At 41.4% G+C, this 27,138-nt stretch overlaps 1 protein-coding gene across 4 annotated transcripts; it reads left to right on the top strand.

Moving 5' to 3' along the window:
- Nucleotides 1-209: 209 nt before the first annotated feature.
- si:ch211-217a12.1 (alanine aminotransferase 2-like) lies at nt 210-27,138 on the top strand. Of its 4 annotated transcripts, XM_057358509.1 has the most exons (13): nt 210-459; nt 653-710; nt 3,444-3,632; nt 5,258-5,347; nt 6,458-6,566; nt 7,231-7,364; nt 18,634-18,877; nt 18,952-19,031; nt 19,108-19,244; nt 20,923-21,097; nt 22,003-22,158; nt 25,516-25,628; nt 25,777-27,138. In XM_057358509.1, exons 2-13 carry the CDS (start codon nt 666-668, stop codon nt 25,865-25,867), a joined length of 1,563 nt encoding a protein of 520 aa, XP_057214492.1. In that variant the 5' UTR covers nt 210-459; nt 653-665; the 3' UTR covers nt 25,868-27,138. The 4 variants fall into 4 exon arrangements, with proteins under 4 accessions (XP_057214492.1, XP_057214493.1, XP_057214490.1 ...); XM_057358510.1 differs by lacking the exon at nt 653-710 and having other exon boundaries at nt 216-459; XM_057358507.1 differs by lacking the exons at nt 210-459; nt 653-710 and having other exon boundaries at nt 3,030-3,632.

Below are 27,138 nucleotides of genomic sequence, written 5' to 3'. Positions count from 1 at the left end.
ATGTAGTGTGTGTTTGTTTGTTGGTGTGTTATTTTTAGAAAGTGACCCCCAGTTTGGTGTGAGAGGCCGGACTGTTTTCACTCTTTGGTAACAGCTGGCGAGGGTGACGGGGAATACGGCTTGTATTACAACTGGACATTTTGCAGACATTTTGTACATTTTGTCACAGTGAAATGAGAAACTCTGAGCAGAGCAGCACTTTCTTTATAGCCCAACGTCGTCCAGGTCACATCACATCATATGGCCAGCGTGATCAAATGTCATCCGCGCTCATGTTTGATGTCTCGAGAAGACTCGATCCAAGCAAGCTATCATCTTCCTCCAATAGAACTGAATGACATGGGTTGCCGTAATGTCACATGACCACAAGGTCTTCACATTCAATGTCAAACTGTGAGAGAGTGAGTGAAGAAAAGAGTCAAACAACCAGTAGCTGGAATACTGACGGGATCACTGAAGGTAGAGTAAACCTTACATTTAATGGGTCTTTTCATCCCTGCAAAACAAAACAGAAGAGTTACACTACATCAGCTTTATTGTTCAGTACTCAACATTTCGTCGTAATGTGAAAAATGAAGTTTATTGTGAGAAAAGCTGTAAATCATTGATTTTCTTCTGATGTCATGACAATCGTCGCCTTGAAAACCATCAGAAGACTTGAGAATATGACTGGACTGGGATTTGACATTAAAACTCTTTTAAAGATTCAAGTAAATATTGTTTTAGTCTCTTGTTGTTCTGTTTTTTCCTGATGATGGGAACAGATTTGTCCGTCCGTCCGTCTCAATGTGTCTGTGTGCTTTATTGGCATGAGAAAAACTGTACATTTGTGTTACCAAAGCATTTGCAGCTGTGATGTTGCAAAATGAGTTAAAAATCAAATAGTAAAATATAAGAAGAACGTAAAGAGTTTTCTCTTCCTCTCTTTATTTGTCTTCTACTTTCCCCAAATTGAATGTAATTCAAAATGTGCTTTATTTGCATGATAATTTCTTCTTACCATGTGTTGCCAAAGCATTTCAGATGCTTAATCTAGAACAGATGAAAACAAATAATATAGAATAAGATTCCCTGTTAAATTCAATGTGTATAGAGCATCATTATCCATCACCCATCAGATTATCATCGTTGCTTTGCTAAATCAAATGTTTACAGTACAGACATCATGAAAGTTTACAGCAGCAGTTTGAGTTTGGGTTAAGAACATCTTTATAGAACATATTATTACATAAAAGGCCTAATGAACTAACCATTTATTGAAAAAACCATACTTGCTTCATGTAAGCAAGTATTTGAATCTTCAAATTCTTAAAATTAATTTTAGAATAAATGTTTGATATTTGTATGTTTCAAATGAAACCGTTACAGAGTTTACAACCGATTTTATTTTTAGTCTATGGAATTATTAAATAACAAAGTAGAATAATTAAATTACAATAATTTCAGTTTCACTACATGAAATAACTTATCGCCGCTGTCCTTCTAAAACCTTACATGTCCATATGTTTAACATGTTTATTGGTTAGATGTTTGCAAAACCCAGTGACAAACATAAAGGGTGTCATGGCTCTGCTTCCTTAGTCATGTTTTTCTTGGTCCTGTAGCAGAGCCATGGCAAAGTCTTTGGTTATGTGTGGAGAGAAACATATTATTGTCCTTTTGACAATAATATACGTTCTCTCCAGTGTCTTGTCATTGGCCCCATTCCTCTCGTTTCCTCGTTATCTTTCCCTGAGTGTTTAATGTCCCACACCTGCCCCATGTAATTATCCCTCGTTTGTCTTTCCTATATGTACCCTCTTGTTTCTTTGTCTTGTGTTCGTGGATTCGTTGTGTATGCGTGTACTACGTTTACGTGTGTGTTCTTGTACCGTGGTCGTGCTCCCATGTTCTTGTCCAAGATCCTGTTGCTTGCATCGTCTGTCATTTGTGAGTTTTGTGCCCTGCCTAATTTACCCATCCGTTGTTTCGTAAGACGTTGTGTCGAGTTTATTTTGTTAGTCTTTTGCCCCCTCGTGGGAAGTGTTTTGTTTTGTATTCATCCTTTTTGTTTCTAAGTTCATAGTTCGTGTTTTGTTATAGTTTTCCCCATCGTGGGTGTTTTTGTTTGTTTAATAAAATCCTTGTTAACCCCTTCACCACCGCCTGCCTGCGCTTGGGTTCTCTCCACACCTCATCCTTGACAAAGGGTGACTAATACAGGCCTAATGATTCATGTAAAAAAATAAAAATCATGAAATATGAAGATACAAGGTTTCTGAAGGACAACAATTCAGACAATTTGACATGTCACAAATTCAAACACAAGTTCACCCAAGACATAAAAGACAAAGACATCTATTATCATTCTGAAATACATTGATGTAGCACAAGGCAACACTTCCAAATCACACTTTACACATTAAAAGAAATCATATATTTTTCTTGTGTCCATTAATGAACAAATATACAGCCACGGAAAAAATGAAGAGACCCCCACAAAATGAAGAGAAACACTGCACAGTTAAGCATGTTTTAAAATAAATGACATCTATTTACCCATGAAAAAACGCTCTTTAAGGGATTAGACTCATAAATATCATCATTCAGAATTAAAAGTCAAACAAACAGCTTACAAAATATACTCAAGTGTGTTTTGGCAGCATTTGTGGTCAAGAGAAAATTACCCTTAATTTACCCACACTGAATAAAAGTGTACTGTCTGTCTTTCTGTCTGTCTGTCTGCCTGTCTGTCTGCCTGTGCGTGTGTCTGTGTGTGTGTGTGTCTGTGCGTGCTTGTGTGTGTGTGTGTGTCTGTGCGTGCATGCGTGCGTGTTTGTGTGTCTGTGCGTGCGTGCGTGCGTGTGTGTGTCTGTGTGTTTGTGTGTCTGTGTGTTTGTGTGTCTGTGCGTGCATGCGTGCGTGTGCGTGTCTGTGTGTTTGTGTGTCTGTGTTTTTGTGTGTCTGTGCGTGCGTGCGGTTGTGTGTGTGTCTGTGTGGTGCGTGCGGATGTGTGTGTGTCTGGTGGTGTGTGTGTGTGTGTGGTGTGTGTCTGTGTGTGTGTGTGTGTGTGTGTGTGTGTGTGTGTGTGTGTGTGTGTGTGTGTGTGTGTGTGTGTGTGTGTGTGTGTGTGTGTGTGTGTGTGTGTGTGTGTGTGTGTGTGTGTGTGTGTGTGTGTGTGTGTGTGTGTGTGTGCGTGTGTGCGTGTGTGTGTGTGTGTGTGTGTGTGTGCGTGCGTGCGTGCGTGCGTGCGTGCGTGCGTGTGTGTGTGTGTGTGTCTGTGCGTGCGTGTGTGCGTGCGGATGTGTGTGTGTCTGGTGGTGTGTGTGTGTGTGCGTGCGTGCGTGCGTGTGTGTGCGTGCGTGCGTGCGTGCGTGCGTGTGTGTGTGTGTCTGTCTGTCTGTCTGTCTGTCTGTGCGTGCGTGCGGGTGTGTGTGTGTCTGTGCGGGTGTGTTTGTGTGCAGGATTGCAGCAGAAGTGTTTCGGTGAGGAACAGAGGAACACACACAGATAAGATGAGTGTAAACGGCTGCAGAGTTAATGAGAAAGTGTTGACGCTGGACACTATGAATCCTCATGTTAAATGTGTGGAGTATGCTGTGAGGGGTCCAATCGTCCAGAGAGCCGTTCAGATCGAGAAAGAGCTCAAGACGGTGAGTGTTAATTCATCTCTCACACACACACACGTCTGGTTTATTATCTCCGTGGGGACAGTCCATAGGCGTAATGTTTTTTATACTGTACAAACTGTATATTTTATCCCCTACCCCTAACCCTATCCCTAAACCTAAAGATCATAGAACACTTTTTGCATTTTTAGATTTTCAAAAATTATTGTTCTGTACAATTTATAAGCTTTTGTGCCCATGAGGACCTCAATTTAGGTCCCCACAGTGACACGAGTCCCCATGTGTTGGTGTGCATTCAGGTTTGTTTCAAACACACACACACACGTGCGAGCGACTAAATGAAGAACTGTGAAAGTGACCGCTTCAAATGCAAACTTTCTATACACACACACTTTAGTTTTGATATTTTATGGTTTTGTTTTCTGTGTAGGAAACTGTGTGAACAGCGGACATCTCTTATCTGAAGCTCACATGTGTTTCCTCTTCTTACACATTTATCTGTTTGTTTAATAGGTAACACTTTAGAATAATGGTCCGTTGTTAACAAGTAACTATGCAGAAAGTAATAGGCAGTACTACATTAACACTTACCTTAATACTATTAACTAATATAGAGGCAAGATTAACTAAGCAGTAAGTAATAGCTAATTTAGGACAAAGGTAGTTCCTTATTTGGTATTTGATAATTACTAAAGAAAAATGCCATCATTGACAACTACTTGCGAACTATGACCAATTAATAAAGAAAAAACAATTAATTACTAATCTCAACGTTAACGTACATAAAGTGAAAAAATAGGTTGTTTGTGGAAACTAATTTATGAATAAATACAAATACCAAAAGCCAAATACCAAAACATGAATGGATATATTCTACATATACTGTATAGCCTAGCCATAGAGATATATTTCATGTAGTACTGCCTATTACTTTCTGCATAGTTACTTGTTAACAACGGACCATTATTCTAAAGTGTTACCGTTTAATATTCAATCTAAACTTGAGCAAAAGTTAAAAAATGATTCTTTATAATTCATTCACATACATTTTAATTTGCAATTGTAGTTGTAGTTTTAGTTTATTTCTGTGAGTGAGTTTTTACTGTAATAATATGAATTATAATTTATAAATAAAGAAAGGAGCAAATTTCCTGCTTTTCAGATGTCTGAACATCACTGTTTATCACATTATTCAATGAACTTACTCCACATACATAATTCAGTTTGCTTATAGGACTACTAGATATTACAATGCTGATTGTTTTAACACGGTTTATTAAATTATAGGACTAGATGGTTATATTTTTGGCTTCTTATTGTCACTTCCTCAGATGAGTTGTTGGCCCGAAAATATTCTGTGTTTTGAACCTGAAACATATCAGATCTTAGTGAATCCCCTCTGTGACACATCATCATTTGTGTACCCCACTCATGTTGGGCGTTTCGGCCTTTTATCATAATACTCTCTCAGTGGAGACCAGACATGATCAGATCTATGTGTGTGTCATACGGTCACATGCTCATTTATTATGCTTTGTCCACCCACTTCATCCTTCATCCTTTTCAATCACATAAGAGGGATATCTTATATCTCTCTCTCTCTCTCTCTCCCTCTCTCTCTCTCTCTCTCTCTCTCGCTGTGTGTGTAGGGAGTAAAGAAGCCCTTCACAGAGGTGATTAAAGCAAATATCGGTGACTGTCATGCCATGGGCCAAAAACCTATTACCTTCTTCAGACAGGTGTGTGTGTGTGTGTGTGTGTGTGTGTGTGTGTGTGTGTGTATATATTTGTGAGGACCGGTTTGAGTTGTAGACCAGCGGTGTGAGGACAAGGAGAGTAAAGTGAGGACATGTTGGCCGGTCCTCACTTCCAGAGACCCCTTTAAAGGAATCATCAAAATAGTCGGCAGATCACTGTTAGCGTTTTACGTATTACATCTGTACGAAGGCACTCCCCCCATTATAGATTAGAGTGGACCATTCCAATAGCACCGTATATGCGCGAGACGAGTTCGACATCAGCTAGAGATGTTAGTAGAACTGCCCACAGCGAGTGTCACTGTGTGGTACATTAGCTGCAAAACGAATTTAAAGTAGCAGGGAAATAAAATAACAATGAAACACAGCTACACCAGCGTTTCTCCATGAACGTCGACATCACAGTTATAATGACTGACGACCAAAACATGTCAAACAAAGAACGCTGTGCGCTTGGTAGGAGAGGGCCAGTTCAAAGGTAGAAAGGTTGTTGACTCCGCTGCGCAGACCGATGGGCACATAAAGACATAATATAATAACGGCAGTACTGTACATGCTAACGATTTGTACTGTACGCATTAGAACAGAAATTTGGTCACATTTAAATGCATGAAAGGTCGTAACCCACAAAAACACACGGAGAGATGGCACACTTTGTATATAGTAATCCCAGATGTAATGTTTTTAATTTGGGAATTCAATATTTCATTTTTGTTTAATTAGTATCTGTGTTTATAAGCTTAGTTTTCCCCTGTCACTTTGACTGGGGGTAAAAAGTTGTGTGCTTTGAGTAGGAAGAAAAATAAGGGTTGCAATAAAGTAAAATGGCGCATAGTTGGGGCCACCATACATGGATTTGCCTAGGGCCCCCAAAACTCTAAATCCGCCCCTGAAGGTATTAGGTTATAATTAGGTTTAGGGTAAGGGTTAGGGTCAGGCATGTCGTTTTGATGGTTAGGCTAACGGGCTAGAGATTGCATTGCGTCAATGTATGTCCTCATAAAGATAGCTGCGCAAACATGCGTATGTGCGTGTGCACGTGTGAGCAGTATTTACTGTACATACTGTACATGTGCTCTGTTTATTCCTCAGGTTTTGGCACTCTGCTCTTACCCTGATCTTCTTGAAGACAGCAAATTTCCAGAAGATGCCAAAACTCGAGCGCAACGCATTCTGCAAGCATGTGGAGGAGGAAGTCTTGGTACTTACTTTATGAAAACATGAAACAAACCATATCTGATCTGAAATGATGTCACTTATTTAATACATTCAGAAATCACAGTCATTACACATTTCATGTATTCAATGATGGAGTGTATAGCATGATTTGTGCTGTATTGGTTTATAAAATATTCCTTTAGCTCAGTGGTTAGAACATGGTCCTAGCAATACCAAGGTCATGGGTTCGATCCCAGGATTGCACAACACATGTATAGTATAGTGTAATGTAAGTCACTTTGGATAAAAGCATGTGCCAAATGCATAAATGTGAATGACACCATCACTGTGTCATTTCATTTCTGTACTAACATTTTATTTGAAAAAAGTGTTTAGAAATGGGTGCTTTGTGAACTGAATAATGGAATAATGGAACTAAAAATAGAGAGCTGTCCTGTAGCTTAGTGGTTAGGTTATTGTGCTAGCAGCAATGGCAAGGTCATGGGTTGGATCCCAGCGATTGCACATACTCAGAAACAAATGTATAGTATAATGCAATGTAAGTCACTTTGGATAGAAGCATCTGCCAAATATATACAGTAAATGTAATGGAATGGAAATAAGCGAGTAAGAGCTCAAATTGCCACTGAAATGTTTGTGTTATTTTCTAGCTTTTAACAGTGATATTTTGTGTTTTCTTGGTTCAGGTGCTTACAGTGCTAGTCAGGGAATTGAAATGATACGACAAGATGTCGCTCAATACATTGAACGGAGAGACGGAGGAGTAAAATGTGACCCTGAAAACATTTACCTCGCCACAGGAGCCAGTAATGCCATTGTGGTAAATGAAAAATCATAGACAACATATTAAGACAATGAAACACTGCTTATTCAATTCAATTCATATAGTTTATTAATATAAAGTTGCATTGTTTCAGAGCAGCTTTACAGGGGAAAAACACACACAAAAAAGAGGACAATTAAAAGACCATCAGCATCAGCTACAATATGAAAAATGTACAGTTTGAAAGCAAGCTGATGTGTCTCAAAAACTCACAGCCAACAAACCCTCTGATAAGCCTTTAGTTCAATGTTGGAGATGTAAAGACACCACTCTCTGGGTCGCTGCTCACAGTATGCCTCTTTATTCTCCAATCAACCCGGAAAATAGCATCAGTCGTCTAACCAACAAGGGTCCTTTCAGTCTTGTAAGCCTGGTGGAAGTCAAGCAACAAACAATTCAGTCACAGCCACCATGACAAACAAAACAATTACTTCTAAGAAGCTAAGGAATCCACCTTATAAAAATCTCCTCTGACTAATTTTGTCATACCTCAACAGTTAATCATCCCTGTCAGCATTGGCAGTTGGTCTGGAAAGGCCATTGTGGATACAGGAGCAAGCTGTACCATGATTCATGAAAACCTGTGGAGAAAGCTTTACTTGCCAGGAGAACTGCAAACTTGGACCCTAGGACCACTGTACCTAGCAAATGGTGAAGCAGAAGTTCCGTTAGGATGGGTCCATTTACAAATGAATCTTCACAGAAAAATCTTTACCTTACCTGTTGCTATCCTTTCCCCCCAAGCACTCGCTTATGCTGTAGTTTTGGGACTGGATATCATTTTCTTCACTGGCATACAAATCAATGTATGTGACAAAAAATACTCATTTAAATCTACCCCACAAGAAGAACACCCATTTCAGCCCGGCATCACAAAAAGCATCCCGGCATCACAAGCATACCTGACCACAGCAACCCACACCAAAAACCAAAGCAATCTGCAAAGACCTTCAATCAAACTCTCTCATTATTGAGTTCTGTTCCTCCACCACCGCCTGTATCTACATCAGCACCTGTTGACGCAGACATACAAACTTTCATTGACAATGCAGTAAATGAAGCACATCTACCCCCTTATGACAAATCAAAACTAAGGACCATCCTGGAAACCAACACCCAAGTGAGTACTCTTCAGCCAGGACGTACTGATGTCCCTAAACATTACATTTATACACATCATCAAGTCCCTATCAAACAACGCCCTTACCGCATGTCCCCTGCCAAACAGTCTGAAGTAAAAGAACAGCTTGAAGAGATGCTGAATGCAGAAATTGTAGAACCATCACACTCTGGTTGGGCATCCCCTGTAGATTTGGTCCCTAAAAAAGACGGCAGCCTCAGATTTTGTGTTGACTATCGAAAGCTCAATGCAGTCACCGAGAATGATGCTTACCCACTCCCAAACATCACAGAGATACTTGAGTCACTCTGTGGCGCAGCAATCTTCTCTACCATTGACCTCAACAGTGGTTACTGGCAGGTAGCTATGGACCCCCAGAGCAAACCAAAGACAGCATTCATCACTCTGTCAGGGCTCTACCACTTTAATGTAATGCCTTTTGGACTGAAAACTGCCCCCGCCACATTCCAAAGGCTAATGGAGTCTGTACTGTGAGGACTGAGAGGAATTATCTGCTTTATTTACATTGATGATATTATCATCTACTCACCATCAGTAGCTCAGCACTTCAAAGACCGCCAAGCTGTACTTCAAAAGCTACAGGGTGCTGGACCTAAAAAAGAGCACATTTTGCCTTGAAGAGATTACATTTCTGGGACATGTAGAATAGAATAGAATAGAATAGAATGAGCTTTATTGGCCAAGTATGTTTCCACATACGAGGAATTTGTTATAGTGACAGAAGCTCCACAGTGCAACAGAAAGACAGCAACAGGACAGAACACAGATGATAAAAAAAAAAATAATATACAATAATATAGAAATAGGCAATGTACAAAACAGCAAAAACACAATATACAATATAGACAATTATGTATGTACAGGTCTGATATGTGCAAATTTGGTGAATAAATAATATAAAATAGAGTTATGTGTTCCGCGTTTAATGTCAAGTGTTCATAAGATGGATTGCCTGAGGGAAGAAACTGTTCCTGTGTCTGGTCGTTCTGGTGCTCAGTGCTCTGTAGCGTCGACCAGACGGTAACAGTTCAAAAAAGGAGTGTGCTGGGTGTGAGGGGTCCAGAGTGATTTTACCAGCCCTTTTGCTCATTCTGGATGAGTACAGTTCTTGGAGAGTGGGGATGGTTGTACCAATGATACGCTCAGCAGTCCGGACTACCCTCTGTAGTCTTCTGAGATCAGATTTGGTAGCTGAGCTGAACCAGACAATTATAGAAGTGCAGAGGATGGATTCGATGATGGCAGAGTAGAACTGTTTCAGCAACTCCTGTGGCAGGTTGAACTTCCTCAGCTGGCGAAGGAAGTACAGCCTCTGCTGGGCCTTTTTAACAATAGAGTCAATGTGAGTGTCCCGCTTCAGATCCTGAGAAATTGTGGTGCCCAGGAATCTGAAAGACTCCACTGCAGTCACAGTGCTGTTCATGGTGGTGAGTTTGGGGAGAACAGGGGGCTTTCTCCTGAAGTCCACGATCATCTCCACATTTTTAAGCGTGTTAAGCTCCAGGTTGTTAAGACTGCACCAGACAGCCAGCTCCTTGACCACCTGTCTGTAAGCAGACTCGTCACCGTCCTGAATGAGGCCGATCAGTGTGGTGTCGTCTGCAAACTTCAGGAGCTTGACAGAGGGGTCTTTAGATGTGCAATCATTTGTGTAAAGGGAGAAGAGCAGTGGGGAGAGAACACAGCCCTGAGGAGCTCCAGTGCTGATGGTGCAGGTGTTGGATTTGAATTTACCAAGCTTTACTAACTGCTGCCTGTCTGTCAAGAAGCTGTTGATCCACTGACAGACAGAGGTGGGGACGGAGAGCTGTGCCAGTTTATTCTGTAGGGTGTCCGTGATGATGGTGTTAAAAGCGGAGCTGAAGTCCACAAACAGGATCCTCGCATAGGTCCCTGGTCTGTCCAGATGCTGAAGGATGAAGTGCAGTCCCATGTTGACATCATCATCCACAGACCTGTTTGCTCTGTAGGCAAAAAAAAGGGGTCCAGTAAGGGACCAGTGATGTCCTTCAGATAGGCCAAAACCAGTCTTTCAAATGATTTCATGGCCACAGACGTTAGAGCCACAGGTCTGTAGCCATTAAGTCCAGTAATTTTGGGTTTCTTTGGGACTGGGATGATGGTGGAGCGTTTGAAGCATGAGGGGACTTCGCACAGCTCCAGTGATCTGTTGAAGATCTGTGTGAAGATGGGGGCCAGCTGGTCAGCACATATTTTTAGGCAGGCTGGTGACACACCGTCTGGGCCTGGTGCTTTCCTTCTTTTGTTCTTTCTGAAGACCTGGCGCACATCTTCTTCAGTGATCTGAATTGTAGGTGTGGGAGAGAGGGGGTTGCTGAAGGTGTGAATGGTTGTGTGGAGAGGTGTTCAGGGCGTGTGTGTGGTGTTTTTTCAAACCGGCAATAAAACTTGTTCAAGTCGTCAGCTAGTTGTTGGTTCTCCAAAGTGCTGGGGGATGGTGTCTTGTAACTGGTGATATCTTTCAGACCTTTCCACACTGAAGCAGGATCACTGGAAGAGAATTTGTTCCTTAAATTGTCAGAATAATTCCTCTTTGCCCCTCTGATCTCCTTTTCCAGTGTGAATTTGGCCTGTTTATACAAGACTTTGTCCCCTTTCCTGTAAGCATCTTCTTTGGCCTGACGGAACGGTCTGAGTTTTGCCGTGAACCACGGTTTGTCGTTGTTGTAAGTTAGATAAGACTTGGTAGGGATGCACATATCCTCACAGAAACTGATATATGAAGTTACAGTTTCTGTCAGCTCGTCCAGATCGGTGGCAACAGCTTCAAAAACAGTCCAATCAGTGAGAGAGAAACAGGCTTGTAAATCCTGCTCTGTTTCAATAGTCCATCTTTTAACAGTTCTTAATACAGGTTTTGCAGATTTAAGTTTCTGCCTGTAGGACGGGATAAGATGAACCAAACAGTGATCAGAGAGTCCTAAAGCTGCTCGTGGAACAGAGTGATATGCATCCTTTATTGCTGTGTAACAGTGATCCAATATATTACTGTCTCTGGTGGGACATGTGATGTGCTGTCTGTATTTTGGCAGTTCGCGGGAGAGATTTGCTTTATTAAAGTCCCCGAGAATAATTAAAACAGAGTCCGGGTGTTGTTGTTCTGTGTCTGTGATCTGATCAGCAAGTTTCTGTAAAGTGAGCTCACGTGCGCTTGCGGAGGAATGTAAACACTCACGAGAATGAACGAACAGAACTCCCGCGGCGAGTAGAACGGCTTGCAGTTAATGAAGAGTGTTTCTAGATCTGAACAGCACATCTTCTTTAACACGGTTACATCTGTACACCACCTCTCATTGATGTAAAAGCACTCCCGCCGCCCGCGATTTCCCCGTTGATTCCGCGTGCGATCTGCTCTGATCAGCTGGAAGTTAGGAAGTTGTAACGCGCTGTCTGCAATGGCGCCGTTCAGCCAGGTTTCCGTGAAACACAGAGCAGCAGAGTTAGAAAAGTCCTTGTTAAACCGGGAAAGCAGAAGGAGTTGTCCGTTTTGTTGGGTAGAGAGGGAGATTCGCCAGATGGATGCTAGGCAACGGCATTCGAAATCCGCGCTGTCTGAGCTTCACAAGCGCGCCGGCTCGCTTCCCCCGTCTGCGCGTCTCCTGAAGCGTTTGACCAGAGCTACGGCTCCGCCAACAACAATGTCCAGCAAACGTCAGAAAACTCAAAAACGGTAAAAGATTTTGTGGTGTGTTCTGCCGAATGTTCAGCAGGTCATCCCTGATAAAACTGATCTATTTGAGAAACAAAAAACAGGAAAAACTCAACTCAACTTTATTTATATAGCGCTTTTACAATTTTCATTGTTACAAAGCAGCTGTACATGAGACATATTGACTATAAGCAAAAAATTAAAGTTGTACCTGAAAAACAAGAAAAGGTGAAAACACAGAAGACAGACATACCCACATACAAAACACTCCACACACACAATATGCACACGTACTAACACACATAGACATAGAACACACGACACACGGACGCACACGCACGCACGCACGACGCACGCACGCACACGCACACACACACACACACACGCACACACACACACACACACACGCACACACACACACACACACACACACACACAGACACTACCACGCACAGTGAGAGCACACATTTAGATAAAGGAGAGAGAAGCACAGGTCAAATATAACAGACTATAAATTCCTATATGCAATATTAATTAAGTAAAACTTTAAGATTTTAAAGCAGCCCCCCCGGCCAGGCAAATAGTGCAAAAACAGTATGCAAAGGTGGCGAGGAACCCAAAACTCTAATGAGAAAAAAAACCTCAGGAGAACCCAGGCCCAACCAGGGGATTCCAGTTCCCCTCTGGCAAAAGCTGCTGCCTCTGCACAAGCTCCAGAGAACTTGCACAACAAGGCTAAATAAAATAAATAAACTTAATAATAAAATAAATTATAGTTTAAGATTATCATTAATAATCTAATAGCATTTGAATTTTGTGGTGAAAACATGTCAAGAGACCGCGTCCTTCTTTATCCAGCTCTATCATCTCAGCTCTTGTCAGGTCCCCACTTCCCATTCTCCGCTCTACCATCAGGTCAGGCCATGAACTGCATCCTGCTCGCTGTGGTAACCTTGGAACAATGAGACAAGACTGGCTGAGAGTAGAGTACTGTTCTGTACTCTTTGATGCAACAAGTACATCAGTTGTGTTTTTGGTTCCGGTTGATCTAACTAATGCAGCCTAAACCCTCTAAAGATTTATATTATGGAAGAGTAGTGTATGCAAGATTAAAAAGATGCGTCTTTAGTCTAGATTTAAACTGACAGAGTGTGTCTGCCTCCCGGACAGTGCAGGGAAGACTATTCCAAAGTTTAGGCGCTAGATAGGAAAAGGATCTACCACCTGCACTTGATTTTGAAATTCTAGGTATTACCAACTGACAGGACGCCTGAGAGCGTAATGCACGTGAAGGACTGTAATACAAAAGGAGTTCATTCAAGTACTGAGGAGCTAAACCATGTAAGGCTTTATAGGTAATAAGCAAGATTTTAAAGTTAACGCGATGCTTTATAGGTAACCAGTGCAAGGTTGACAGAACCGGGCTAATATGTTCATACTTTTTTGTACGTGTAAGAACTCGAGCTGCCGCGTTTTGGACCAATTGGAGTTTTTGTAATAAGCCTGCAGGGCAACCACCTAACAGTGCATTACAGTAATCTAGTCTTGATGTCATGAATGCATGAATTAACTTCTCTGCATCTGAATTGACAGCATATGACGTAGTTTAGATATATTCTTAAATGGAAAAACGCAATTTTACAGGTGTTGGCGACGTGGCTCTCAAATGACAGATTACTATCGAATAGAACGCCAAGATTCTTTGCTGACGACGAGGGTTTTATGGAACATCCGTCAATAGTTAAACAGTATTCTTGGTTGTTACTTATAGCAGTTTTCGGTCCAATAAGTAACACTTCCGTTTTGTCCGAGTTCAGTAATAAAAAGTTGTTACTCATCCAGTTTTTTATATCGACTATGCATTCCATTATTCGATGGAACTGCTGTGTTTCATGAGGCTTCGAGGAAATATAAAGTTGAGTATCATCAGCATAACAGTGAAAGCTAACTCCGTGTCGCTTTATTATATCTCCTAGAGGTAGCATGTATAATGCGAAGAGCAGAGCCCTAAACTGAGCCCTGTGGTACACCGTACTGGACTTGCGATTTGCGTGACACCTCATTGTTTATTGCTACAAATTGAAAACGGTCGATAAATAAGATTTAAACCATTTCAAAGCTATTCCCTTAATGCCGACATAATTTTCGAGTCTATGTAGGAGTGTGCTGTGGTCAATGGTATCGAATGCAGCACTAAGGTCTAGCAGCACCAATAACGAGATACAACCTCGGTCAGACGCCAATAGCAGATCATTTGTAACTCTGATCAAAGCAGTCTCTGTACTGTGACATGCTCTAAATCCAGACTGGAATTCTTCATTGATGTCATTCCTTTGGAGGAAGGAGCATAATTGAGTTGAAACTACTTTTTCCAGAACTTTAATATGAAAGGTAGATTCGATATAGGCCTGTAGTTCCTTAGTTCTCTAGGGTCGAGTTGGGGTTTTTTGACAAGGGGCCTTATAACAGCCACCTTATATGCTTTAGGCACATGTCCTAATGTCAGAGATGAGTTAATAATACCAAGAAGAGGATCTATAATTTCTGGGAGCATCTCTTTCAGTAGATTTGTAGGTATAGGGTCTAGTATGCATGTTGTTGATTTAGATGATCTAATAATTTTAGACAGCTCATCTTGATCTACGGTATAAAATAATTGCATTTTCTCCTTAAGGGCGCTGTAGTTAGTTTGTTCAGCGGGTTTCACTTCTGATTGCATTGTTATAATTTTTTCTCTAATATCTTGGATTTTATATGTGAAGTAGTTCATAAATTCATCACTGCTATGCTGATATACAGGATCAGAAGTCACTGACGATTTATTTTTTGTTAATTTAGCCACCGTGTTAAATAAAAACCTAGGGTTGTGCTGGTTTTCTTCTATTAGTGATGAAAAGTAGGCGGATCTAGAAGTTTTTAGGGCTTTCCTGTATTTTCGAATACTATCCTTCCATGCTGTACGAAATACCTCTAATTTAGTTTTCTTAAAGTTGCGCTCCATTTTTCGGGCCGCTTTCTTTAGAGCCTGAGTGTGTTCATTATACCACGGTGTGGGGCTGCCATTTTTAATCTTCTTTAAACGTAGTGGAGCAACTTTGTCTAGCGTTACCGAGAAGGTGGAATTAAAATTTTCAGTGGTAATGTCAAGATCTTCAACGTTATTTCTCATGATTTGAGACAATTCGGGCAGATTATCGAGAAACGCATCTTTGGTAGTTGAAGTTATTGTTCTACCATATTTGTAACAATGAGTTTTATTTGCAGCCGTAGGCCAGTGAAGCAAACATAATACCAGATAATGATCCGAAATGTCTTCACTCTGCTGAAGGATTTTAACGTCGTCCACATTTATACCGTAAGACAGTATTAAATCTAAAGTATGATTACGAAGGTGAGTGGGTCCTGACACATGTTGACTAATGCCCATGGAGTTAAGAGTGTCTTTGAAAGCCATTCCTAAGGCATCTGTAACGTTATCTACGTGGATGTTAAAGTCACCAACGACAAGGAGTCTATCTGCGGCCAGTACTAGTTCTGATAAGAACCCACCAAATTCTTTAATAAAATCTGTGTGGTGCCCTGGAGGCCTATATACAATAGCTAGAATCAATTTAAAAAGAGTTTTATCTTTAGTATTAGGTGTTGAAACATGAAGAACCATGACTTCAAAAGAATTATATTTAGAGTTCGACTTCTGGGAAATGCTAAGAGAGTTATTGTAAAGTGCTGCGACACCTCCCCCTCTGCCTTTTAGACGAGGCTCGTGTTTATAATAATAATCTTGGGGGACAGATTCATTTAAAGCAATATAATCATCTGGTTTTAGCCATGTTTCTGTCAAACAGAGCATGTCTATTTTATGATCTGTTATCATATCGTTAACAAAAAGTGCTTTATTAGAGAGAGATCTAATATTTAGCAATCCGAGTCGTAACAGTTGATTATCTGTATTTTGTTCATGTTTAGTTTGTTTAAGTTTATTAAATTACTTTCAAGAGGTTTACGCATTATTTTATGTTTGCTAATCCGGGGGACAGACACAGTCTCTATTTTGTGATGTTTGGGAGAACGGATTACTACATGTTGTACATTTTGTGTATTCTGCGACGTGAGACGGCAAGCAGACAGTTGGTTAAGCCATACTGTCTGCTCCCTGACCTGGGCCCCAGCGAGTCAAGTTTTAGCATTAGCATTAAGACTTTTTGCCATATTTCTAGACAGGATGGAAGTCCCAGCCCAGGAGGGATGGAGACCATCTCGTTTCAACAGGTCAGGTCTGCCCTCAAAACTCTTCCAGTTATTTATAAAAACTATATCATTCTGCAGGCACCACTCAGACAACCAGCCATTTAGTGATGATAATCTGCTATAAATCTCATCACCACAATAAGCATTGAGGGGGCCAGAGAATATTACAGTGTCTGACATCATGCTTGCGAGCTCACACACCTCTTTAATGTTATCTTTTGTGATCTCCGATTGACGGAGTCGAACATCATTTGTGCCGACGTGAATGACAATCTTACTGAATTTACGATTAGCCTTAGCCAGCACATTTAAATTTGACTTGATGTCAGGCGCTCTGGCTCCCGGTAAACATTGGACTATGGTGGCTGGTGCCTCTATGTTAACGTTCCGAACAATAGAATCACCGATAACTAGGGCACTTTCAGCAGGTTTCTCAGCGGTGCGTCACTGAGCGGGGCAAACCTGTTCGAGACTGTAATCGGAACGGTCGAGTGATGTTTTGTCCTGCGACTACGCCGTCTCACAGTCACGAAGTTTCCCAGCTGCGGAGGATTTTCAACCGGAACCGAGCTGTGTGCGCTAATGTTGCTCGCATCCAAGTGTTTTCTATCGTCGTTAAACTCTTACTATCCTCAGATAAAGGATTGGATGCGAGACTCTAATTCTAAGATCTTCTCTGTCAGCCTAACTATTTCCCTGCATTTATCGCATATAAAGCCCTCGCAGCTGACAGAGAAGGCTAAGCTAAACATATGACATGAGGTGCAAGTAACAATAATAGGAATAGAAGCCATAACTCACCGGATTTGAAGTGCAATTCCAACTTACCAAGGTTGCTCGATGGATCGTAGTATACTCGCTTAAAAAGAGAAACAGTTAGCACACAAGACAAACCAGAGGCAAGATGATATTCCACAGTGTAAACAGAAAGCAAGCTAACACGCTATTGCTATGCTAACGGCGTTAAGTTAACTATCACTTTTGGTTTAGACTCTTCCAAGTAAATAACAGGAACAGGGATTATTGAGATATCAGGATAAGTTAGCAACGACAATAATAATTAACGATAATAAAATACACTAATATTAGAGCGAAGTGGTAAGCGCACTGATACAAACAAGCTGCCGGCAGCGATGCAGGAAACAGGAAGCAGGAAACAGGAAAAAGAAACAAAAACAGTACAAACACTGAAGAGCAAAGCACAGTAGCTGCCATCTGTGGCGCCATCTTGATAGACTCATCTTGATAGATGTAGTGAACACCAGTGGCATAACTGCAGACACCAGCAAGGTTGAGGCCATTACAGCTTACCCAGTTGCCTCAAAACATCAAGGAGGTCCAGCGCTTTCTGGGACTAGCTGGCGGGTACCACTGGTTTGTACCAGATTTTTCAAAGATTGCTGAACCCATCAATGCATTGAAGAAGAAGGAACGTTGTTTTCACTGGACACCCCAATGTCAAGAAGCCTTTGACCAGTTAAAAGCGCACCTTACATCACCTCCCATCCTGGGTCACCCAAACTTCCAACTAGCGTTTACAGTGTACACCGATGCCAGCGACCAAGAAAAGACCAAGGAATGGAAGTGGTTATTGCTTATGCAAGTCGAGTTTTGAACAAGGCTGAAGTTAATTACACGGCTACTGAAAAAGAGTGCTTTGCAGTCATATGGGCACTTGAAAAATGCCAGCATTACTTGGAGCACAAGATGTTCACCATAGTCACTGACCACATGGCTCTGCAGTGGGTTATGAGCTCCCCAAAGACTAGCCCTCTAGCCGCCTCATCAGATGGGCCCTACGGTTACAAAGATTTGATTTCATCATTGAGTACAGAAAAGGTCAACTCAATGTAGCACCTAACACTCTTTCCAGCCTGGTATGCTCTTACCCAGCATACCAGGCTGTAGCCTATATTGTACCCAAAAGGATACTGATGAACTGCCATTCACTGGTGCCACCATCTGGGAAGAACAACATAATTATCCAGAGATCATAAAGTTATACAAAGCCCTGGCACAAGACAACAACTCTTTGAAATACAAATATGAAGTCATAGAGGGCAAACTATATAACAAGACTCTCCTGTCAAATGGGCAAATCCATTACGGATTTTACTTTTACTAAGTAAATGTATTTGATTAACAGGGAAAGCTTTTGTTTAAAACACAACATGATCTTCATGATTTTGTGTGTGTGTGCTTGTCAGACGATGCTGAAGTTACTGGTGTCAGGTGAAGGAGCTTGTCGTACAGGAGTGATGATCTCAATCCCTCAGTATCCGCTGTATTCGGCCGCTCTGGCTGAGTTGGGTGCGGTACAGATCAGTTATTATCTGGATGAAGACCACTGCTGGAGTCTGAATGTCAATGAGTTACGGCGCGCCCTGCAGGAAGCAAAGAGTCACTGCAGTCCACGAGCATTGTGCATCATCAACCCCGGCAACCCTACAGGTGCGTCCGTGCACACTCCTCACAAAAACATCAACGTATAAACAACATAACAAACTCTAGACTTCACTCAACAGGTCAGGTGCAAAGCCGTCAGTGTATTGAGGACGTGATCCGATTCGCTGCAGAAGAGAAACTTTTCCTCATGGCTGATGAGGTCATTTATATGTTTCCTATGTTTACACAAACATACACATGAACACACACTGATAACACTGTCAGTATGTTTCCAGGTCTATCAGGATAACGTTTACGCAGACGGGTGCAAGTTTCACTCCTTTAAGAAGGTTCTGTTTGAAATGGGCCCACGATACTCGGAGAAAGTAGAGCTGGCATCATTTCATTCCACCTCGAAGTGTTACATGGGAGAGTGAGTGTCCGTACACAACACAACATCAAGTATTGGTGACATGAAAAATTGAAATGGTCTGTCTTATTTCAGTTTGATCGTCATCACAAAACAGTTTTGTATTATTTAATTTTCTTCATACAGTTATCGTTATTAGTATTATTACAATGTAGGTATAGTTACGCTATAGTTCACATCCACAACGACGAAATATTAAATAGAAAAAAATCTATGGTCTTCTTAGCTAAGAAATCTTTTTCTGTTATATAAGGGATATTCTACGGCTAGCTGTGCATTTAAGGATTTTAACCACCTGCTCCCACAGCTAGCCATGGATCATCCTGCTTATACCATGGTCATTTTTTTATTTGAAGACAAGTTAAAGCTGTTATTGATGTTGTTGCAGTGCTGTTTTTGATCAGACAGGTAAAATGACAGTTATTATGGCTCAACAGTTCTAGCGCTCTGCTTTAAATCAGACACTAAGATTGGCCCAATCCCAATTCTACCCCTACACTTTCCACTACCCCTCCGTTTGGCGTGTTCACGTGAAGGGGTAGGGGTGTCTCAATTCTCTTTTGGTTGGAGGGGTAGGGGTAGGGGTAAGGGAAAGGGCCAGATAGCACTTCAAACGAAGATTTTTCGGGACCTCCCTTCAAACGAAGGGCTAAGAGAAATTTCCAACATGGCTGCTCACTCGAGCAAGCAGACCCATAAATGTAAGTAATTTTTGCCATTAATAAGGATTTTTATGACAAATTTTCGTTTTATGTATGTTACATTCAATCTTGTGTTTGTATTTATGGTGATGTTCTTTTAACGTTTGCAAAAAAATCGCTAAAGTTTGCTAGCAGACAGCACTGATTGCACGATATTAGAAAATATATTTTTATGTCATATACCTGGTGCATCGGCACATGTCATGACGTAACGTTAGGAGCTAGCAACGACGTATGATGACGTATACCAGTGTAGTAGTGGTGTCCCATTTCTTAGCGGAAAATTTGTAACCCTTCCCTTTGCCACTTTGTTTCAAGGGGCGAGGGGTAGGTGAAGGGGTAGAAAATAGAATTGGGATTGGGCCAAAGTAGGGCGATATTTATTATTATTATAGCACTTATTTGAATTCATTATTGAGAGAGAGAGAGAGAGAGATGTGAAACTGTGTGTGTCTCTAATAAAACTGAGATTACTGAAGGATAAACTGAATATTAACAGTGATGTTACGGCCTCATTGCTGATGAATGCAGTCATTCTTGAATGGATTTAATAAAGTTATTTATGAATGAATGTCACGAGGCAACATTGACAACAAGTTTCAGTGCTGTTTCTGTGAGTGCTGGCAGTGTGATCTCTGATCTGTGTGTGTGTGCGTGCGTGCGTGCGTGTGCGCGAGTGTGTGTGCGTGTGCGTGCATGTGTGTGTGTGTGTGTGAGTGCGTGGGTGGGTGGGTGAGCAAGCGAGCGAGCGAGCGTGAGTGTGTGATATGATAACATTATATACAGCGCATTCATTTCAATGGAAATACCTGCACATGCATTAAACTGTGCAGCATCAAGTATTCAGACAGACCATGGTATTATATTCATTTCATGACTTAGTCCTGGTTGAGTTCATTTTTCAATGGCATTGATGTGTTTTGTGTTGTTTTTGCTGGTAGAATACTGCAGTTGTTTGTCTTGTGGTTATTCTCTGTCAGATGTGGTTTTCGTGGTGGTTATATGGAGGTGGTAAATCTGGACCCTGATGTGAAAGCTCAGCTCACTAAACTGGTGTCGGTGCGTTTGTGTCCTCCAGTGCCTGGACAAGCTCTTCTGGATGTAGTGGTCAATCCACCCCAACCTCATGAACCCTCCTATAACACATTCATCAAGGTTTACACACACACACAAACATACACAAAGTTAGGTTTCCATTACAGATTTGCACAAAACTTATTATATATTTTCTAAACGTCGATTAAGAAAAATTGCGGAATGACAGTGTTTCCAGTTAACAGTGTTATGCGCCTGATATGTCATTTTTTATTCAGCGATAAGTGATTCTGGCCATACGTCTTCTTTAGTTTTATGTCAAGTTGAGAACCAAATTTAGAGGTGCATAGTGCCACCTACTGTGATGAAAGAAAGAAGAGAAATGATGTTTTATTAACACATTTTGGGCGGAGCACGTCACGTGAGTATAATGAACCCGGCTAGCTTTCTATAAACAATCACACCAACCAGAGGGCCCTGAGCCCTCTCCCCGGACAAGGTGAAGTGCTTCAAGTTCGGGAGGAATCACTGAGCTCAGAACCCTCTCCCCGGGACATCACTCCAAATACACATACTATCTGTCCCACTTTATTATCTGCGAGGCCAACTCGTGAAAGGTCTGTATTTCGTTATACATTTTTATATTACTTCACTGTTCCTAATAAATCTCCATACTGCACTCACTGATTTTCCTTTATCATACTGTATATGATATTACTTAATGTGAATCCCTTACATCCTATCTTTCCAAATGTTCTGCCCAAACATACCGCAAATGATCATGTGACTTTTTCGTACGCCACGTGACTTGTTCATGTGACAAAAAGTGTTTCCATTGCAGTTTTGTGAAAACTGTTTTTGCAAACTTGATGTGTTTCGATTGGGCGTATTTTTAATGCATTATTATTTCAGTTTGCACATTTTGAAGGGTAGTGAAAATGCAGCTATACACATAGTTGAGTTAACACCTGTTCTCAGATCAGAACACAGTAAATCAAAGACTTTTCTCTGTTTGTGGCTCTCAGGAACGATCAGACACGTTGTCTGCGCTGGCAGAGAAAGCCATCATGACACAAGAGATCCTGAATCAGAGTCCAGGTATACAGTGTAATCCAGTGCAAGGGGCCATGTACACGTTCCCTCGAATCCACCTGCCACCCAAAGCCATTCAAGAGGCCAAAGTAAGATCAGCTTCTATTCATTTCTACTATATTACATGAAATGTAGATTTATTTATATACACTCCTGAACAAAATCTTAAAACCGGGGGAAATATTACAAGTATTCGCATCTCTCGCTGGTGGATCGTCACCAGGTTGTAAGTACTGCTTCAAAATGCCAAAACAAGAAACAGGAGCAAGAGACAAAAAACCGAGAGTTGGCAATTTATTGAAAACTTCATTTAAACTCAAACAGGCTGTTCATCAGCTGATCAAAAGTTTAAGACCATAGCCTTAAAAACCCCACAACAGAACTAAAAGTGTCAAAAATGGACTCCGTAGTGAGTAGCCCCACCGTTCTTGTTGATCAATTCAAACACTGGTTTCGGCATGCTTGATGCGACTGTTTCCAGAAGGCTGGTGGCAACGTTGCTCCATGTGGTGAAGATGGCTTCACGAAGGGCATCCATGTTCTGTAACTGACGTCTGTTTTTGTAAACATCCCTTGTCATCCATCCCCAAACGTTCTCAATGGGATTTAGATCAGGGGAACATGCAGGATAGTCCAACAGAGTGACGTTGTTCTCCTGGAAGAAGTCCTTTGTCAGGCGGGTGTTGTGAACTGCAGCGTTGTCCTGTTGAAAGATCCAGTCATTAGCGCACAGACGAGGGCCCTCAGTCAAGAGGGATGCCCGCTGAAACATGTCCACATAGCCAGCCGCCATTTGACAGCCGTGCACAACCTGAAGCATTGAAGGAAAAAGCACCCCAGATCATGATGGAGCCTCCAACACAGAAAACATCTCCAGTGGGATCTCCTTGTCATGCCAGTAACGTTGGAAGCCATCAAGACCATCCAGGTAAAAACTATTCCACCTGTCAGTGTCTCATGTTTGGTGCTCCCTTGCAAATTCCAAACAGGCAAGTTTGTGGCGTGGAAGGAGACGTGGCTTTTGAAGAGGTTTTTTGTTCTTGAAGCCCTTCTCTCACAGAGGTCGTCTTATGGTTATTGGGCTGCAGTCTGCATCAGTAAGGGCCTTAATTTGGGTTGAGGATCGCCCTGTGTCTTCACGGACAGCCCGTCGGATCCTCCGGCTCAGTGCAGGTGACATTTTTTTGGGATTACCACTTGACTTTTTTTGTCCCATAACTCTCAGGACTGTCTTACTGTGTCCAACCTCGGCAGCGATGGTACGTTGCAAGAGCCCTTGCTCGTGCAGCTCAACAATCCTGCCACGTTCACAGACAGAAAGCCTTTTTGCCTTTGCCATCAGGAGATCATTACAGTGTGACCGCCTGAAGAACAATGACATGAAAGCCATATTTTTGTGCAGATTTTAACTTTTTAAGGCTATGGTCTTAAACTTTTGATCAGCTGATGAACAGCCTGTTTGAGTTTAAATGAAGTTTTCAATAAATTGCCTACTCTCTGTTTTTTGTCTCTTGCTCCTGTTTCTTGTTTTGGCATTTTGAAGCAGTACTTACAACCTGGTGACGATCCACCAGCGAGAGACGTGATTAGGGCTGTAGTCAAGTCCACCATTGTCGAGTCCAAGACAAGTCCAAGACCAGGACTAGTCGAGACAGAGTCAAGTCCAAGTCCAGAGAGGTTCGAGTCCAAGTCAAGACCGAGTCCAATTGAGACAGTCAAGACAGAGACAGAAAAAAATCATGACTACAAGACCACATACTTAACTATTGATAATTTATGTGATGCAAGAGACAGCATATCTTCTATTCTAAGATAATCATTTTCATTATTGTTTGTAATGATCGAAAAGCAGATAAAATAAGGTCATTTTATTTTTACTATATAGGTATAGCACTACCAAGTCACAAAGCCGAAGTGTAACTGTTTATTACTTTTTTAAGGAACTTTTTTATCAGCCCTCCTAACAGCAAGGTTGTGCAGCAATGAACACTTTTGTGCGTGCGTGCGTGTGTGTGCGTGCGTGCGCCTGCCCGTGCACGTGCGTGTTCGCTAGAGAAGCCGCTAGAAAGAGCAGAGGCTCCACGGCTCGTTTATAAGCACGTCAGTGCCCATCCTTAAATAACATGTTCATCACAATGACAATAAAAATACGATCAATCTTATCTTTAAGCCCTACTTTCCAAACTGTCTAAAATACTCAAATGCAATGCTAACTCTGAAACATGGCATTAATTTACCTCTCTTTGCGATGCCTTTGCAGGTGTCTTACGAAATTGGATGTTGTCCCACATGTTTCGGGGAAAGTTTTGGTGCAAAAAGTTTCCTTTTAAGCGCACTGTCGATACATTTATTATGGTTTGTAAATCCAATCTGTATTATGCCGCTGCTCGCTGACATCGTGCCTGATGAATGATTGACGCTGGTTCGCGCCGCGGACGAATCGTTCATTCGAACCGGTTCTTTCTTTTTAGTGAACCGGTCGAACCAGTTCAGCTGAATCGTTCCCGTTTAGCGTCTCCCGTAAACACTTAATATTATCCACAAATTAATTCCGTTCTTCACTTTCTGGCGTGCATGACAGTCCCGTGGACTTGAATCAATATACCTGAGTTATTTATTTACACCAACAGCACACTCTGAACTGAACTAATGTGTGAAGAGAGAACTTATGAGCACGCGCAGCTCTCGTTCTTGAGTCGAGAGTCGGCAACAGTTTTCGGATCATTAGTTTTCGGATCACTAGAATATTGCTCTATCAATGTTTTGTTTTGAAGGAGAAAATAAAACATATATTGCTGGACTCGGACGAGACCGACTAGAACATTTGCGAGACCAATGACCAAGTCCGAGACAAGTCCGAGTTCAAATACCAACGAGTCCAAGACAAGTCCGAGACCATAAAAAAACGTCTCGAGTACTACAGCACTAGATGTGATTACTTGTAATGTTTACCCTGGTCTTAAGATTTTGTTCAGGAGTGTACAACGTATATCCAAAGCGACTTACAAAAATGAGGAAACATTGAAGCAATAAATCTTAAGGAGGTAGTTATAAAGCAAGAAGTGCTGTCACAAGCTACCAGGTTTCTCAAAGTGCTCACCAGTATCTGTATGGAGAGAGAAGCGTTAGTGTTTTTGTTTTATAGTAAAAAGAGCAGTTGGCATGTTCCTGTCAGGTGTTCATGGAAAAGAAGGGAGAGAGTTCATTGAGACATAGAAGTATAAGCATTTGAGAGAACCGTGAAGGTAAAAGCTGCAATCATGTGAAATATGTGAACATAATGTGTTTTGTTTTTAAACACTAGAAGCAATATCACCATTTCACAAAAGACCATAACAGGATCCCTTTAAATGATTGAGCATCAAATAACAGACCATCATCTTGTCATATCATTCATATTGAATATTATTTATCATAAGACACACACACACTGTCTGTGATTTCAGGAGAAGGCTGAAGCTCCAGATATGTTTTATTGTATGAAGCTGTTGGAGGAGACGGGCATCTGTTTGGTTCCTGGCAGTGGCTTCGGTCAGCAAGAGGGATCTTACCACTTCAGGTCATTTCAGTACACCTGACATCTGAAAGTGTTCTGGAATGAGTTCCACATGTTCTCACAGAACAACTAACTGCTTCATTTCAAAAGTTTGGGGTTGTTTTATCGTTCATCATTTGTGAATCATTCCTTGCGTGTGTGTTTCCAACAGAATGACGATTCTTCCTCCCAAAGAGAAACTCATGATCGTGTTGGCCAAGATTCAAGAGTTTCACCAGCGTTTTACAGCACAATACTCTTAACTGATGAGCAGTCAAGTGCTCCGTATAACACATGAAACTGGAGTGACTCTGGATCACACACAGACACCCGCAGAGCGCCAATGACACAATGCAGTTTAATATGTTGTGATATTACACTTCATTTATTCATTCATTCATGTTTCAAAATGGAGATTATTGAAGATTGTAAACTGAGTCCATGTGGGATTATTTCATATAGCAGTTGTGTTCAGAAGCTTTAGGCCTTCTGCTCTTTAAACCCTTCGATCACAGACATTATAGAGTCAGACATGTACAGATGAGGAAAGGAGACATCGTGAGGTTAAATATGACAGTTAAAATAGAGCTTTATCTACTGTCTGCTGAAACATGCTGCTGTTCCGTTTTTAGATTTGATTCCAGCTTTGAAACATGTTATTGAAATAAACTCTTGATTTTCTCATTCAAGTAGATATCATCTGTACTTACAGTAGTCCAATATGAACATTAATTAGAGGAGCTTGCGAATGCAAAGCATCACTATTGTTATCCTGCCAGCTTCTTGTTCTGGACAAAACTTCAGCGCGTAACTCGTCTCGCACCGTTTGTCATAGACCTGTTAATGTGGGCTCAAATCGAGCGGCTTGTTGAGGAGAGATGTGCTTTGACTTTTATAAGCAATCAGGTGTATGGTGTTCATTGGGGGGGGGCGGCGACAAATCCAGTAGACTTAAAGGAGTGGTTTACCTTCAAAATGATAATTCTGTCATCGTTTACTCACCCTCTTGTCATTACAAACCTTACAATTACATTACAAAAAAAAGAATGTTCTTCACTTGTAACCATTCACTTGCATTGGTTACAGTAGAAGTGAATGGGTGGGGGGGGGGCTGTGCTGTGCTGTGCTGTGCTGTTACCAACATTCTTCAAAAAGGGCAGTAAATCGAGTTCCCGCTTTCATAGAAATGTCTGGTTTCCCTGATAGCAGACATACATCTGGCCGACGTCTATTTGACATCTGCAATACGTCTCGGAGACGTCTGCTGTCAGATGTCATATGGACATCTAGAAGACGTCAGTAATATGTTTGACTTAGAATGGATGTAAAACTGCTCTTTATAAGATGTTAGGCAGATGTTTTTACACAGCAGATGTTTTCCTGCTCTCCAGATCCTTAGAAGACGTCTTACAGACATACGTGTGCTAGCTGGGTTAACATGTTTGAAGAGGCTGGCAGGCTCTGTAAGGTGACGCCTCAAAATCAGGTGTAAGTTGTACCTCAGGGGCTCCATAATAAAATGCTGAGTAAATAC

This window comes from Triplophysa rosa, linkage group LG18, assembly GCF_024868665.1.
Source record: "Triplophysa rosa linkage group LG18, Trosa_1v2, whole genome shotgun sequence".
Lineage (NCBI taxonomy): Eukaryota > Metazoa > Chordata > Actinopteri > Cypriniformes > Nemacheilidae > Triplophysa > Triplophysa rosa.
The sequence above is the reverse complement of the archived record's forward strand: the minus strand, read 5'-3'. Positions and strand labels throughout refer to the sequence as shown.

Excerpts from the sequence above, each read along its gene's own strand:
- si:ch211-217a12.1 (XM_057358507.1), top strand. The coding sequence starts at position 3,282 with ATGTGTGTGTGTCTGGTGGTGTGTGTGTGTGTGCGTGCGTGCGTGCGT. Across the intron at positions 19,032-19,107 it reads TTTTCCTCATGGCTGATGAG|GTCTATCAGGATAACGTTTA; the intron begins GTCATTTATATG and ends GTATGTTTCCAG. Across the intron at positions 25,629-25,776 it reads GAGGGATCTTACCACTTCAG|AATGACGATTCTTCCTCCCA; the intron begins GTCATTTCAGTA and ends TGTTTCCAACAG.